This window comes from Pimephales promelas, chromosome 13, assembly GCF_988280905.1.
Source record: "Pimephales promelas chromosome 13, fPimPro1.hap1.1, whole genome shotgun sequence".
Taxonomy (NCBI): Eukaryota; Metazoa; Chordata; class Actinopteri; order Cypriniformes; family Leuciscidae; genus Pimephales; species Pimephales promelas.
The window spans coordinates 19,662,562-19,679,426 of record NC_142781.1 but is presented as its reverse complement, the minus strand read 5'-3'; the positions used below and the strand labels follow the sequence as shown (position 1 = coordinate 19,679,426).

At 39.4% G+C, this 16,865-nt stretch overlaps 1 protein-coding gene across 9 annotated transcripts in view; it reads right to left on the bottom strand.

Moving 5' to 3' along the window:
- fryl (FRY like transcription coactivator) overlaps positions 1-16,865 on the bottom strand; it is a 103,536-nt gene that overhangs the window by 8,732 nt on the left and 77,939 nt on the right. For 7 of the 9 annotated variants that reach the window (XM_089118582.1, XM_089118576.1, XM_089118577.1 and 4 more), the window contains 17 exons: positions 16,523-16,718; positions 15,042-15,163; positions 14,718-14,905; positions 14,122-14,216; positions 13,411-14,039; positions 13,038-13,306; positions 12,412-12,552; positions 11,914-12,114; positions 11,637-11,798; positions 11,466-11,540; positions 11,203-11,379; positions 9,934-10,128; positions 7,196-7,378; positions 3,386-3,768; positions 1,599-1,806; positions 783-932; positions 461-559 (listed from right to left, as the gene is read on the bottom strand). In XM_089118582.1, the coding sequence (XP_088974708.1) occupies positions 461-559; positions 783-932; positions 1,599-1,806; positions 3,386-3,768; positions 7,196-7,378; positions 9,934-10,128; positions 11,203-11,379; positions 11,466-11,540; positions 11,637-11,798; positions 11,914-12,114; positions 12,412-12,552; positions 13,038-13,306; positions 13,411-14,039; positions 14,122-14,216; positions 14,718-14,905; positions 15,042-15,163; positions 16,523-16,718 (3,473 nt within the window). Of the gene's footprint in view, positions 1-460; positions 560-782; positions 933-1,598; positions 1,807-3,385; positions 3,769-7,195; positions 7,379-9,933; positions 10,129-10,822; positions 10,968-11,202; positions 11,380-11,465; positions 11,541-11,636; positions 11,799-11,913; positions 12,115-12,411; positions 12,553-13,037; positions 13,307-13,410; positions 14,040-14,121; positions 14,217-14,717; positions 14,906-15,041; positions 15,164-16,522; positions 16,719-16,865 lie in introns of those variants that run through there. The other 2 variants (XM_089118578.1, XM_089118583.1) reach the window with 2 other exon arrangements.

Sequence of the window (16,865 nt, the reverse complement as noted above, 5' to 3'; positions counted from 1 at the left end):
ATCTACTTTTGTATTTCATGGAAGGCAAATAAATTACGTGGGTATGTAAGGATATGAAAGCGAGTAGTTAATGTGAGATCCCTTTCAATATCGGTCTCTCAACGAGCGATGGGAGTGGAGCGTGAAGCAAACTGCGTTGAGCGGTAATGAGTGGAGCGGGCTGATGTGGCTTTGAGCGGCGGAGCGGAGGGGTGAACAGTTCAGTGAGCGAGGAGCTGAGATTCTCACCGCTCCACTCCTCTCATATGCTCTGTGAATGGGAACCCATTATTTATTGGGGTTTTATCTTCCCCCCTTACACAGATCCACACGCAATCAGAGAAGAGATGTAAGGGGAAATGAATGTTTTTAATTATGAGGGCAAAAAAATTCCATGGTGTTCCATGGATTTCATGGTGACTTTTAAAAAGCATTGCAAATGGTTTGTAGGTAAAGTGTTACTGATATTGTTTAAGTTCACCTGTTCAGCTGCTTCTCTCTTGCTGTTGTAAGTGTCCAGATGCTCTTGTAACTCCAACACACTGAACTTTAGTGTCTCCAAAAGCCCACAGGAGACCAGCTAAAACACACATACACACACATACACTTCACTAAATATAGCAATTATGTCACACTATCACACTTATAGACAAACGACTTGACATAGGCTTTGTGTAAACAGGCAAATGCAATGGCAATAAACTGTGATCTTCCACTCTTCTCAGGTATTTTAAGTGTTATAAGCATTGTAAGTATTCAGGTGTGAGGTGCAGAGGAAGTGCACTCTAAATGCATAAACTCACAGTTTCAGCATCCAGGAGGACTGTAGGGCACTGGGAGCAGGAGGTCATGACCTCTAGAGAGCTAAGGAACTGGTTTCCCATTCGTTGGAGCCCCTCCCCAAGGAAGCGCACTGAGGCATGGGTAATAGAGTCAAATTTCTTCTGCATGTGCTAAAGAGACAGGAGAAGAATCAACTCAACTTGAATCAGTCAAATAAGCTGTAATGTAGGTTAATATTTTGGAAATAATCTCTTATGCTCACCAAGGCTGCACTTATTTGATAAAAATACAGTAAAAACAGTAATATTGTGAAATATTATTTCAATTTAAAATAACTGTTTTTCATTTAATGTATTTTACTGCATTTACTGAAAACAGGAGCATATTACTCCAGTCTTCAGTGTCAAATGATTCTTCAGTAATAATTCTAATATGCTGATTTGGTGCTCAATTAACATTTCTTATTATTACCAACCAACAGTTGCTGCTCCTTAATATTTTTGTGGAAAATGTGATACATATATTTCAGGATTTTTTGATGAACAGAAAGTTCTGTTCATCAAAGAATCTGTTTCTGTTCAGAAAGAATCTTTTGTGACATTATACAAGTCTTAACAGTCACATTTGACCAATTCAATTAATCAGTGCAGAATAACAATATTAATTTATTTGAAATCTTACAGAGATTTACAAGATTTTTGAACGGTAATGTATTTTCAGTTGAAACAAAATCTTACAGAGATTAACACCATTTTTGAACGGTGATGTATTGGCAGAAAACAGAAATGGTTATTAATATTCATGCAATGTGCAAGTACAAACACTCTTAATTTTACCTGGAAGAGTCGTGAAAACACATGGAAGGTATACACAGCACAAGACCCATCCGAGTCCGACAACATCTGGTTGACATGGCAACGCCAGGCGTCCTCCTCGTCATCATAGGCTACGGGTTGGAATGCTGCCAAAATAGCAGAGAGAAAGGGCGAAGGAGGTGGCGAGGCCTGGAGTTCGGGAAAGCCGTCTGCATCACCCTCATCTTGACTGTAAACAAAGATGGAAACAACAAGACTCAAGACGCATGTAGAGACGTAAGCACCAACACAAAGAGTCATCCAGGAAGGAAAAATGTAAACAGAGACATGCTGTTCTTTCTCTTAAGCTCTCCCTCCCCTCTCTCTCTCACTGCAGATGTCCTGTGCTGCAGTGTTGTTACAGTCCAAATCTACTGCAGATGCACAAAATCAACATAAGCACACACAGCTAAATACACACTTACAGGACTGAAGGGCCGAAGATCTTGATGAAGCATACAGAGTAGAAGAATTTGAGACCAGTGTTGCTGAAAGATGTGGAGGACATGGCCTTCATCTTCATCCTCACTCTCACTAACAGATTTTATCCTTCCCTTCAATGTCTTCCTGCTCTGACGCTCTATTTATCGCAGTCGCCTCTCTGAGCTCTTTACCTCACGTGTTAGCCTAAATTCTCCCGCTGCGTTTGTGACGTTCTCTGTTTTTCCCTCTCGATCCCTCCCCCACCCGATGCTGCACCGCACCAGAGCAGTTCCCATACTCGCGGAGTGGCGAATGCAGCCTATTTTTCTGTTAAATAGATCTCAGCAGCAGAAAGTTGCCAGGAAGAGTAAGAAAAGGCCCTCATCGCGCCGTGTATGCGCTACAATCTAAGCCCCTACCTACAATTTTTTATTATTCAATCATGTAAGAGCCAGACACATCAGGGCTTAGAGGATGATCTATTGCACTGTGTGCGTATATAGAACGAATAAAGAGTTTGCGGAGGCTCTTTCTGATGTGCTTGAGTATAGATGGCTGACCTTCAAGAGCAATAATGTTCCCAAGTATGACATCACCATTCACAGAGTTAATGAAACTCATCCTTATTATTCACAGCACAACAGAAGCAACACTTAAATGGTATTAAATTGTACAGTGCTGAGCAAAAATAGACTGTTTGCACCTGATATTAAGATCTCAGATGATACAATAAACATTTTGTGATCTGATCAGTCAAAAACATGTTGCATTTGCAGTGAAAGCACTCATCCATCCTGATGCATCCCAGAAAATAATGGATAATGTTAAAGTGATGTCTGTTTATGCTAAAATGTACTTGTTTCTTTTTCTTTCATAAACATTAAAAATTGCAGACCCAAAACTTTTGAACAGCAGTGTACATAATTCGATTGCTAAAAAATGTGCCATTTTAATTCTACCACACTCTATAGCACTGTGAGTGGCCTAACTTAGACAGCATCCAAAGGCGCCCTCCTGACCAAAGCAGTAACAAATTATAGGGAATAATTGCAGTTTGGTCAGCCTTTAACTACACAAGTGTACATTTCACAATTTATTTAATATATTTTCTTAATTTATAATTTCATATGTTGCACTTCATGTGAGAAAAGCTAGTTGTGTTGCATGTAAGTGACTATTTGAAGAAGCCTATGAAGAGCATTTCACTTTTGTGTTACTTTTGAGGTTTCATTTTGGTTTAGGATACTGCCGTTGAAGGTAGCTGTCTATGTAGATGGTAGAGCTTTGGAACAAAGCCATGATTGACTTTCAACCCCATGAATGATTACCACAGAAATCAAACCAACCTGGACATGCCAAAAAAATCAGCCTCCTCTTCTTCGCATCGATCATCTAGCTCTTTCAAAGCCAATGTCACATCCTCGTCACATACAGAGTCGGGGGCCGAGTCCAGAGCCAGGGGCAGAACCGTCTCCTCCTCACACATGGAGTCCAAGGCTGAGTCTATGATGGAGTGTGGCAGCACCGGCTCATCATCGAAAAGGGACCCAGGTGGGCTGTCAATGGCCGGTGGAGGAGGGGGGGCTGGATCCAGGTCGTCGGTGGGGTCCTGGGAGTCAGGTAAGTCACATAATTCAGAGCGGTCTGATGGTAGAGGAGGGGCACTGCCAAACCCCGTATCCTCACTGACACTGCTACTTAATTCATCCACTGCAGTTACACTGGCATCCTGTAAATGTGAACATGGACAGTAAAGGGCAGTCAGGAAATGCGGCAAAAGAGGCACCGTTTTTTTGGAGGGCAATAAACAGGCATAAATATTTTTTGTGAGTGTTTTGCAATCTAATAACACAAAAATATGTATTATTAGTGCACATTTGCTTTAAATTTCTGTGCATTAAGCAGACCTATTGCCATATTACAACACTCCAGAGCTGTGGCTATTTCTTTTTACTGTGCTGTAAAAACATTCAGGCCAGGTGGGCAGCATGAACAATAAACTTAAGAGTGAATGTCACCAAGGGACCCTTAAGCAATGGCTCTCACAAAATGGCCTTGGTATACGCTCTCGGTACTTCTATTAGGAGTGGGAGGAAAAAAAAAAAAATCAATAATGGTACGGGGCTAATCTTTCACCATTGACTAATGATGCAAATGTGACCTACAGAGGAATAAACCTGTGACATCAGAGGATCTATATTAAATGGACCACTATGTCTCCATTCATAAATCACATGAAGCACTGAGCTAAATAGCAGCTAACTATAAAATCTATCAAACTCATGGGAAAACATCTCCACCCATAATGTCTGACGAACAGGACTCCACAGATACTTACATCAGTGAATGACTAATTCTGTCTTCTACTTCATGAGAACACAAAAATAAAAGTTATTCATCCATCCATTCTTCAAACCACTTGTCCTCTATAGGGAGACGGGTATACAAGATCTTACACGATGCAATTAAATGCATATTTATTTGACATAAAATGTACTAAATTAATAAATACGAGAAAAAAATCGATACGCATGTGCCATTTTTTGCATATTACTCGAAGAAAGACAAAAGCTATAATAGTTTTATCATATACTGTTTAGTTAATTTTTTATTTTCTTTTACCAGTTCTGTCTAAATATTTATTTTTATCTAATAATGTATTAGAACTGATAAAACCAGGATAATAAACTAATGAATATGGGAAATGGGAGCTCCCTTTCTCTCGCAGCTATCAAAATAAAAGTCCTACTTCTAACACTAAGCTGCCAAACTTATATGCCAAATAATTTAAAAAGATATTATCGGAGATGCATCTTTGTTCACAACTTAAAACTGATTGCTGAAGGTTCAAACTCTTGTAGATCACACAATAAATGCAATGGGCGTCAAACTCACATGAGCTCAATTTCACATAAAACCTGTAAACTACAAATCTTTAAGATGCATGATGGACAATTTGTCATTATGATAAATTCCAGCAAACAACATGAATGATGGTAAAACCTCTCTGGGAACAAACTGTTCCATCTCTCTCATGTTTTATTCAAACCTACTTTAAGGCGACAACTAAGAAAAACTCCCCCCATCTAATTGAACGAACTTGAGTTTCTCTTTTTCCTTCTCCTCCTCCTTTCTATTTATGAGTCTAATGCATTAACAGAAGAAGGGAGGGTGGCGTGGAGCCAAAGTAGAGGCGGTATTAGAGAAAGCTTTTAGGCATTCTTGGCTGTGGTGGCCACGCTTATGAGTAAGACTATCGATGGTTTTATCTGGACTCATTACGCTAAGAGCTGGAGAATGACAGGCGAGATGCCCTTGAGCTGATATTGAGGTATGACTGGACTGGACTCAACTGGTCTTAGCTATAGTATTGATCAAAAGTTGTTCATTCATTAACATCAAAATAAGGGGTATTATGCTATGAATTGTTACTAGGTGTTTAATTTTGTTTCATTTTGACTGAAAATCATCTTAACAGTGGGAACATCCTAAAGTTATATTTTTTCCAGGGTATAAATGTGTCATTTAAACACCAACCAAATGAACTGGAATAAAAAAAATAATGCATATATCAGCAGTTAGTTAAGTTACAGTGTTAGTAACACGGCTGGCTAAAGCCTGTTAGTGGTCTTTAATGTTCTCTCAGTCAGGCTGTGCATCCTTTTTTACTTGATTACCACTGGATGGCTGCTCTTTACCCAAAAACTAACATTCATCACTTAAGTCACCCTTATGTCTTCCCAAAAGATATAACAATGAAACACAAAATGTACTTTGAAGAATCTTCACACTGCTCTTTCCACACAATGAAAGCATATAGTGACCAGGGGTTACACAAAGAACACAAAAGAGCTCCATAAAAGCTGTCCAAATCATTTGTGCAATATGTTCAAAGTCTTCTGAAGTCATACGATAGCTTTGTGTGAGGAACAGTTTGATGTTGTCATTATTCATGGAAAGTCTTCCCCTCTGCTGTAGCTCTCAAATATCATTCTAGTGTTGTTGTTAGTGTCGTTTTTGGTAGTTGAAATAAAACTAAAGTAAAATACAGATTTAAAATATAGAACTTAAAATAGAAATTTGACAATTTATAAATGAGAGATGTTGCAGCTAACCATTGAACTAAGTTGAAGTAAAATTACTATAATTTTGAAAGCTATAAAGAAAAAAAGAAACAATTTTTTTTTTTTTATTGCTTCAGAAGACTTGAAATATTTCTTTTTGAAATACTTTTTTTTGGTAGTTTTGGAGCTTGACAGCATGTGGTCTCTATTCTTTCATTGTATGCAGAAAAAAAGAACATTCTTCAAAAAAATAAAAATAAAAAAAATCTCTTGTGTCCCACTGATCAACAACATGAGGGTGAATAAATGATAACAAAGTCTGGGTGAATTATTACTTTAACAGTGATTTAAAAAAGGACAATATCAACATTCATGAGTTTCTGCTCATTTTCTACATTGTGTGCTTAACCTCCCTCATCCCTAGCTGTATTTACAGGCACTCCTCACGCTTCTGGAAGTTGTTGCAGATGCTATCTGGCGTACAATTGGTTGGCAAATAGATAAGCATGTTTAAATGTATAATTTGGTATCTATGACTATAATCAGTCTAGGATATGCAATACAAATGGCCAAAACGAAGAAAATGCACCTAAAACTCATGTTTGTGGATACTGCCTTTTAAACCTCTGTAGACTGGTGGTATAGTTTTCTATAATACTTACGGTGAAGCTTCAGGTCCTTGGATAGGAGCGAGTGGTCATCATCAGAACATAAAGCGTGTTAACGTCTGTGTTTTTCAACCTTTCTGGGACCAAATTTGATGTAGTTCTAGCACAGCAGGCCTGAGGTGTATTTTTGTCCCTGATGATAATCTCTTCCCCAATTACACATCAAGCAAGCAAGCAGGCCCCACCCCCATAAAGCAACCCAGTGTGAGGAAAAGAGAATGTGCCAGCATTTTGGCAAAGGAAACAGACAGCGCCTAGTGTTCAAAACCCAACCGTTTCTGGAAACACTCGAGCAATAAAACCTTGACATTGACACCATTTGGATGATAGGGGGAATTTGACAGACAAGAAAACAGCAGCAAAAGGCGAATGGCTAAATAGCACCCGTGCACCACAATTTATTGAGATTCCTGATTGATCCCACCTCAGGCAGCTGGCTGCTATTGCTGTCAGAGTGGGCTGTCTCATGGGTGGGGCTGTCTGGGCGGGGTAGCGGTAGGGTGGGTGTGGCCTCTTCAGTCAGGACACTACTGGAGGACTCTTGTGACTGCTGGAGCGAGTCCAAGTGATTGGATATGGCATCATCCGTCGCAGAATCACTATTAAGCTGTGTAAAAAAGGAAAATGTATCAATATTTAGTCAAAAATGTAGTACAACATAGCATTTGCTGTAGAAGTCTCTGCACTACACTACGTGTTATGTTGCATGGTGTACGTTCCTGAGTTCTGCACTTTTTAATATTTCATATCATGACATCATGCGGCATGCCAGACAAATTTATGTGAACCTGGCAAGACCGATTGATCATATGCACGGTTACTTCCTGATTTCCGGTGAACTGTTAGCTGTCATTCTGTACTGGCAGTACTTTGATACAAAACTATCAATGGTTGACTTTTTAATTTTTTTTTATTTATATTTTAATGCAGTTATCACACTTACCTAATTTGCCAATAAACCAGTTTTATTGTTTGCATTAAAGATCTTAGAAGTTAATAGTGTCTGTAATTGGACACGCACATGGAACATTTTTTCCAGCCCTTTATATGGTACTATTAATGTGATGACTAAAAGCATTTTTTGTCAAATATGTAGGAAATACAACTTTTGATAGATGCAACATTGAAAATACCAACAAACCAACTGGTGACATTTCTTCTGAGGTTTTCCAGCTGGCTTACATTATTGCGGAAGTTCATAAAAAGTTCCGTGCATATGGTCATTTGCATTCAAGTCTTTTTTAAACAGTGTAGGAGGAAAAGGAAGATGACTTTCACTCAGCAGCGTATAAAGGATCAGTTTTTTAAGCTCTGTTTAGTAGCTCATGCCCCATAGCAAGCGAAAGAGTGCAGTAATATTAAATTAGTAGAGGTTTGAATTGAAATATTAAGTATTATTAAGCTTGGATCTAAACATTCATGCAGAAAAACTATATGAAGCAGTTTAAGTGATAAGAGGGCCCCACAAGGAATATGCAAATTTTTGGTACATTTTCTGCTCATTTTTGTGGAAATGTGTAAAATTAAAGGCCAGAATACACTACAACACATAACCAGATTTGTGCACCGATTTACAGACCAGTTGATGCTAGATGACGAAAGTCATTGGCAGTCTACAGATTTTAAGCAATTGGGGTTGACAGGCATCACAGAAAATCACTTTATGAAGAATACAGACTCTGACTTTTTAAGCTCCAGACTATGAATCCATAAAGTCCGAGGATTTCAAACACATTGATATTTTAAGCTGATTTAAGAACATATATTGTTTTCTTTCGTCATGTGTCTCCTAGCAACAAGGCACATCTTTCTGTGATTTTGTGTCAGATTAAAAAATGTGAGCAGTTCATTTCAGACTCAATTAGACTTAAAGGGTTAGTTCACCCAAAAATGAAAATTAAGTCATTAATTACTCACCCCCATGCTGTACCAACCCCGTAAGACCTTCGTTCGTCTTCGGAACACAAATGAAGATATTTTTGATTAAATTTGAGAGCTGTATAACTACCACATTGGCTCCTGAGGGACTGCCTCTTGACGGCCCAGAAAGTCAATGAAGAAAATGTTTAAATATCCCAAGTGACTACCGTGGCTCAACTATATGTTTATCAAGCGACGCGAATACTTTTTGTGCGAAAAAACAATAAAAAATAACGAGTTTATTCGACTATTTCTTTTCTTCCTTGTAGGCCAGAACGAGACTTCCTTATAGATTTCCACGACGCATGCGCGAGAATTGCGATCTGAAGTAGTGTAAGCTGTTGTACGCAGATCGCAAATCTCGCGCATGCGTCGTGGAAATCTATAAGGAAGTCTCGTTCTGGCCTACAAGGAAGAAAAGAAATAGTCGAATAAACTCGTTATTTTTTATTGTTTTTTCGCACAAAAAGTATTCGCGTCGCTTGATAAACATATAGTTGAGCCACGGTAGTCACTTGGGATATTTAAACATTTTCTTCATTGACTTTCTGGGCCGTCAAGAGGCAGTCCCTTAGGAGCCAATGTGGTAGTTATACAGCTCTCAAATTTAATCAAAAATATCTTTATTTGTGTTCCGAAGACGAACGAAGGTCTTACGGGGTTGGTACAGCATGGGGGTGAGTAATTAATGACTTAATTTTCATTTTTGGGTGAACTAACCCTTTAAATATCTACTTGTCTTAAAAAAATGCAAGACAACATGCAACCGTATGAAAAACATATGTCTAAATTTTGTGTAAATCTGGAAGAAAGTTCTGTGCGGGCATTAAAATTAAATCATGCAATCTAAACAATTATGCCAAAGTTAGTATAAGAATGCAAGACAACTAAACCCATGTATTAAAGTTACTACTCTGACTGGCTAATAGATCACTAAAAAAGACAGAATAAAGGTTCCCATCACCTTTCTTACCACAATCAAATAAAAAGAGGGATTCAAAATAGAAGTAAGGGTCAGAGAAGGGCTTTGAAATGCTAAAAAATCTATAGTTGGCGTGGCTGGGCGGTAGGGAGAAGTGCATAGGGCACTTATCTAAATACACCAGAAGTGCGGGCTATGCAGAAAGCAAGCGTCTAACCCCATCTAGGTAGGCCGCGGCAGCGTCTAAGCCCAATTTGGCGCACAGACACACCATGCCGGTGCCCCTTATGTGGAGGGGGCCCAGAGGAGAAGGGACTTACGAGGTTGGAGCGGGTGAGAATCTGGCTAGCGCTCAGTACCTCCTCCTCAGATGACTCATCGGTGTCCTCCGGCTGGATGAGACTGGGCGTGCTGCCGGAATACTGGCAGTCCTGCAGAGACGGAGTGTCACCTTTGTCAATGCTATCCAGAGAGCGACGCCGCACACCCCAGTTGAAATTGTCCATGCTCTCCCCCTGCAGGTGATAAAGGAGAAAGCCAATAAGAGGAATGCAGATCAACTTTAAACTGCACACTATGTGAATTATACAGAAGGAAAGGTTTAAGAAATTAATACACTATACAAAAGACGACAATATGCACAACACAACCACAGAGCACAGTCAGGGAACACAGAGAACTCAACATTGACCATTTAATGTATGCTTCATATTCTACTTTAAGTGAAAATTATTTAAAGGACAACTCCGGCGCAAAACGCAAAACTCAACACAGCGTTCGTTGTTCGACTGGTCGAGACTGTTTTACAAGATGGATCCTGCATGTATATGTGAAGTGTAATTGTCTTTATAAAGTATCTTCTTATTAAACGGTCTGTACACTTACAAAGTTCTCAATGCTTCGGTTTGCATGTATGGACCCTCATTATGTTACAGAGTTAGTGAGGGGCTATTTTGAGCCTTGTTAGTGGTATTAACTAGGGATTTCGTTTTACTTATTCTATGCCCTAAATACTAGCGTTATACACTAAAGCGTTTTTAGAGATAAAATTCTTTAAATTCGATTATCATAAAAACAAATCCCGGAGAACGTTCGACTTGGTACCAATGTGTTATTAGACCAAAGGTTCATTTTGCACCAGAGTTCTCCTTTAATTTGCATCATCCATGTCCTTGCGACAACCATTAGCTACAATTCTAAAAACAAATCCACTTGTTTGTCTAGCAGGAAATGGCATTTGATTTTGTGCAATTTCTGAATGGGTGCAAATTTTCAAATGAATAATGACAAACAATTAAAATAGATTAAAACACAAACTTTTCCCTGAACACTGCTTAAAACTTACCTGAAGCTCCTGGACGCAAAATAGGAAAAAAGATAATAAGAGTGTTAGGGAGAGTTAAGACACTGAGATAATGTGGAGGTGCACAAACGGACACAGGTGATGTCAAAGAACACACACCCTGACTATTTCTTTGTTTACTTTTGTTAAAAGTTATCAGTTCTGAGATGTCTTTACTAAAACACTTTGAGGATTGATTGCTAATGATAAAAATATGAGGCAACATGCCCAGATCATTTGGGCTCACCTCTCCATCCTCCAACTCAACATCTAGGAAGTCAAAGTCCTTGAAGACACCAAACTGCTGTTCACTTCCACATTCTTCTGCTTGGACTTCCTCCTCCCGTGTCACTTCCTCTACAGTGGGGATCAGACTAGTCTGCTGGTCACCTGCATCCAAATCCTCATTTGAAGAGAACACCACCTACAGAAAAAAGGTGTAATTAGCCATTGCTAAAATTATTAAAATGCAAGCCTAATAACATTCTGAATATGAGAAGAAAAGCATACAGATGGGTTCTTAGGCAGGCCGGACTCTGGGCCACATAGAGACAGGACATTCATCAGTTTCTCCCGAGTTCTCCTCTAAAAGCAGATAACAACATTACAATTAAAATATATCATTCAAAGCTCTAGTTGGTTAATTACAATTCGACAGGTTTTCATAACAGTTGACGGTACCTGTGAGAGCTGAGGTCTCTTCCAGCTGACTGGCACCAGCCCATTTGAATTGGAGCCAGAGGAAGTAGAGGAGGTGCTTCTTGTCACAGCAATTACCTGTGGTTTTCCGTTACGCCCCGCTGCACTTCGCTGGTCTCCATACTTATGACCTATGATAGGTGTCTGTGGGTCAAAGGTTCAAAAAATACTGTCAAAAAAGATACTATGATGAGGTAACTACAATAGACAACAGTGACAAACAAACACAATAAAAGACAGAAAATGGCAGGCCAAGCACCTCTGAGATGTCAAAGTGGAAGTCCAACGTTTTTCCTGGCAGCTCTTTAGATGAGTTGTTGAATATGCGGGTGAAAGCGATCTCCGGGGAGCCGGTAGACTCTGTGCTGTAGGAGCGCTGCACCTCATCAGGAACCACCAGACTTGCTGAGCGGGACACCACCAACTTCAGAATGTTTTGGGCCTCCTTCCAGTACGGGCTCTGTGGCAACACACAGACACAACAAACAAAACTCTTGAGCCAATTTTTTTACAATAGCCATTTAACCTTGAGGGACTCACAAGATAAAAAGCTTCAATAAAGACCAGAGAGTAGGAAAGCAATGATGCAGCTTATAGTTACTCAAACAGCCCCCGGGCCATTCATACAGACAAATACACACTGAACAGCAAAGTCTACTCTCCAGTACCGTGAAATGGGACAGGCATACTAAAATAAACCTCTGGAGGGACTGATGTTCTAATTGTTAACAACAGAAAGAGTAAATTGTACACACACCTGTACATATTTGCCAATAATCTTCATGATTTCCAGGTTGAACTGTTTGACAGGAGCAGCAGACAGGTCAATGTGACTCAGTAGACTGTAGATGATCTGTAGTAAAGACTGCTGCATGCTGTTTAGTCCTTTCTCCAATAACTAAAACAGAAGAGGTAAAATGTCAAGAGATTATATACATATACTTGAGCACAAAGTTACATGACAGCACAATTTCATGTCAGAAGTTACATGACAGCTTTCAATTCATCATGTCTTGATGAATCATCATTCTCGTTAAGTGAGCAAATATAAATAATAATACTATATAACACATAATAAAAAGATATTACATACATAGACACTGCCATTTAAAAGTTAGATAATTATGAATAATTACAATTATATTTATTATATTATTATTTATTTTTTTTTTACAAAATATTTCTGTCAAATAAACACCGTTTTAGTTTTTACTTTCAATTAATCAAAGAATCCTGAAAAAAATCAACAAATTCTACATAAAGCAGCAAAACATTGGCCGGTATATTAAACATAAACATATTGCTGTTTGAAAAAGAGGATTAGACACTTAAAAACTGTAAACACTTTATCCCAACTGTATGACTCAATCAAATTCATCTCACCTCAGCTAGGTATGTGACCAGGTTGAAGGTTATTTCAGAGAAGGAGTCGTGCAAGTAGCGACACACCACGTTGATCCAGTTGGTGCTGTCTCGTGAGTAGCTATGCGTTGAGTACAGGCTCATCATGTGAGCCAGGTTGGCCAGTGTGGCTGACTTTTCCTCAACGCACACTTTGGCGATTCGATCAGCAGTCTCTTTACAAAACCCTGTGGGGTTGTCAAAGTGCTGGACCAGGTGCGGCAGAAGGCACAGGATATTCAGAGGAAAACCTAACAGGAAATAAGTTAAGTCAATAAATACATGGACGCATTCATGAAATTCATTCAGATATGAAAATTTCCGATTTTCAAATGTTCCGAAACCATGGGCGCACCTGCTAGCTGTGAGGGGTCTATGAGTGTGTGTCGGGAAACAGTGATGAGTTTACTGAGGAGGTGAATTGTGAGCTCTTGCGTTGCAGCTGAAGTGAAACCCTTCAGAAAGAGAGTCAGAAGGCCGGGGAAGTTGTACCACTTCAGTTTGGCCTGCACTCTCTCCAGCTTCTCCCTGCTGTCCACCTTCTCCAGGGGCATCTGGGCCAGCAGTCGGTTCAGCAGCCTGAGTGCCAGCAAGTACTCAAACTCATAATCGGACTCTAGCAGCGACGTAGCAATCCAGAAGACCGTCGCCATCAGATTGGTGGGGTCCATCGGTGGCACCACCTCACCAGATCCTCCTCCATTTCCACCTCCTCCATCGCCACGGCCACCACCCTCTCGTAATGATGATAAGCTCCGAGTGCGGGCAAGGTTGCCGTGGCTGCCGCCCAAGCGGTCGGCTACATCAAGGGTATTGCTGCGGCGACGGTCTCCGAGGCGCTCACCCATCAGACTGGCACGGAGGGAGTTGCTGCGAGTGTGGCCGTAATGGACATGCAAGAAACTTCCACTGCCGAGGTTCAGCTGACCGGTACTTTTCCTGTTACTGGCAAACTTGGTGCCGTGCAGAGGATCATGGGAGGCCCTACGGGAGATGGAGACAGCATTTTTAGTAGTGTGCTGTATACGATGGAAATAATATTTTATCGTAGCAGAGCATGTCTTACTGTGAGAGTGCAGTAAGCAGGTCATAGCTCTTCATCGTTTCAGCCAGAGTGTCTATACCAGCCTCTAGTGTCAACAGCAACTCAATAACAAAACCCTGCGGGAGATGGATGAAATATTTGATTAGGACTGTTCAGTGATCAACACATAAAGGCCCACTGAAGTGCCTTGAAACGTATTGCATTATTCAATGTGTTGATGTAATTTTCTCTGACATTTCCAACCTTCAATTTTTTTACTAAACAGTTCTTCATAATATATATATATATATATATATATATATATATATATTATATTTAATGAACTGTTTTTATTTAAATATAAATATATTTATTTAATAGAGAAAACTTAAAACAAATCTTTTGCTGACAAAATTATCAGATTTTTCTTTATTTAAAATATATTTAAATATACATAAATATAAAGAGAAAGTTTAATAGAAAATTAGAAAATAGAAAAAAACCCTTTCTCCGACACTAAAATCACTACTTATTGTAGTGGTAGGGCCAACGAAAATCTAACGTACTTGCCCTGTCAGGTCAGCAGACAAAAAAAAAAACAAAAAACAAAACTGGAACAGTAGGACACTTTTATATACCTGAGCCTCTTCCCCTGGATCTCCCACAGTCTCTACCAGACGAGACAGCACATCTGACAAAGTGGAGGCTGTGAGTGGCTGTTTTAGCGCTCTGAAGATCTGGAAGGAGCGACCGGCATAGTGCCGTGATGAGCAGGACAGAGCGGTTTGCAAAGCAACTTCACTCAGCTCCTGCTCTAACTGATAACCTAATCAAACATACATCACAAAAATCAATCAAAGATGAAACAATTGATTCACTGTAGGTAAAAAAAATATGTATTCCTCCATACGGAAGTTGGTCCACTACATAATGCAGCGAAATTAGCATGTCCAATGTCTTACCGGACGGTGTCTGTTTGAAGACGTTCACAACATGACGAAGGAACACACTAAGCTGATCAGCACTCTTGATGTTGGGATTTTTAGGAGAGACATCTTCATGGTTCCACAGCGGACCACGCTTCCTATGGGCCAAGCAATCAGAAGAACAGAATTAGAGGAAGAGATACAGCAGAAAATATCTTACATAGAACAAAGGCAAAGCAGGCTCACACAACTCCCACTAAACAAACAAAATGTATGTATAACACGTTCACACAGAAATGAGACTGAGCACACACACACACACGCATGCAAGGCAACAATACCCTCTCCTGTTAGACATGGCTGCAGGCAGAGGAAAAAATACAATAACTTAACACAAAATAAATACTCATTCAATATGTATCCAGGGAAACTTGCCAGGAACAACATTAACGTTTGGTAACAAAATTGAAGAAACGCTTTGTTATTTTATCCCATCTTAATATGCAGAGACAACTATGAGGAAAGTCATTTAACAAAAAAACGTGCCCTATCATGGACCCCAGTTGGACTGGCAGTTCTCCTTTAACTTCAACAGGGTCAACAGTTCTGAAAAGGGATGTGTGAAATGGCAAAAAATATCATCATACTTTTTTCATAACATTTGATATCAATATTTATCAAGATACTCAATATCTTATATTCATTTCATATCAACAAATGCATTCTATATGTTTGTTAGGACTAAAGAATGAATGTAAACATAACTTATTTGAGTTAAGTAAACTCCAAAGGGTAAGCTATACCTCATAATTTAGGGCCCAATGAAATATATTTTATTTTTTACACAATAAAATTACCTAAATTCTGTTTCTCCTGTTTGTTGATTTCTGTATTTTTACGGTTTAAAACAAATGAATCCTCAAAAACAGTGTCTATTAAAATGAATTAATAAAACTTTAACACATTTTTGAAAAGCTTTGAGTTCCAGTATATATTGGATGATAACTTTTATCAAATGAAATTGTGTGAGAGTAGATCTGGAGATTAAATTCATGTGGATTTTCTCATATCGTGAGAAGGGAGATGCTAAAAAAACCATGAGCATCACATAGTATGTGCAGTAGATGGATCTGTGCTGCTCACACACGTGAGATTTAACAAGATGCGTCGAAAATTACACGCATTACACAAAATGTTTAGTATTGACATCATGGATTTATTTTGTTCGATAAATACTGACCGATACCAATATATTGCCCAGCCCTAGTTCTAACGCAACCTGGAGTAAAATATCTCCTCATGTAAACAATGGCAGTTCCCAATATGCTACTGTACATCACCCCATTCTTTCTTTGCCAGAACCACTCCAGCACATACAAAACTCTCAAGCGAGGTTTGATCAAGCAGGATTGCAGCATGTTATTGGTGGAAGTGTTTGGTGTATGCAGTACTCTGATAATGAAATTGCAAAGCTGAGAGGATGAATTTGACATAGTGGCATGCAGTGACCCCCTCACCTTGAGCTGATGAACTCAATGAGGTTTTTGACCTTCTCGTCCTGCTCTGCAGACAGGTCCACCTCATTAAGGAGAGTAGGGGGGAGGTGAGGCAGAACTGTGCTGCCCAGACTGATACTAGAGGATGTGGAGCTCGAGCTCAGGCCAGAGTCTGTCATTGGAGATGGCTGGTAGTCTGGCATCAGCTCTGTGACACCTGGGAGACAAATTAATTCACAATTATTTTAATATTAGAAGGGCTGTCAGTTAAACGCATTAATAACGACGTTAATGCAAACCCATTTTAATGGCATCAATTCTTTTACAGTCTTTTTGGCTTAGCAAACTTCGTATTTTTTTTCAC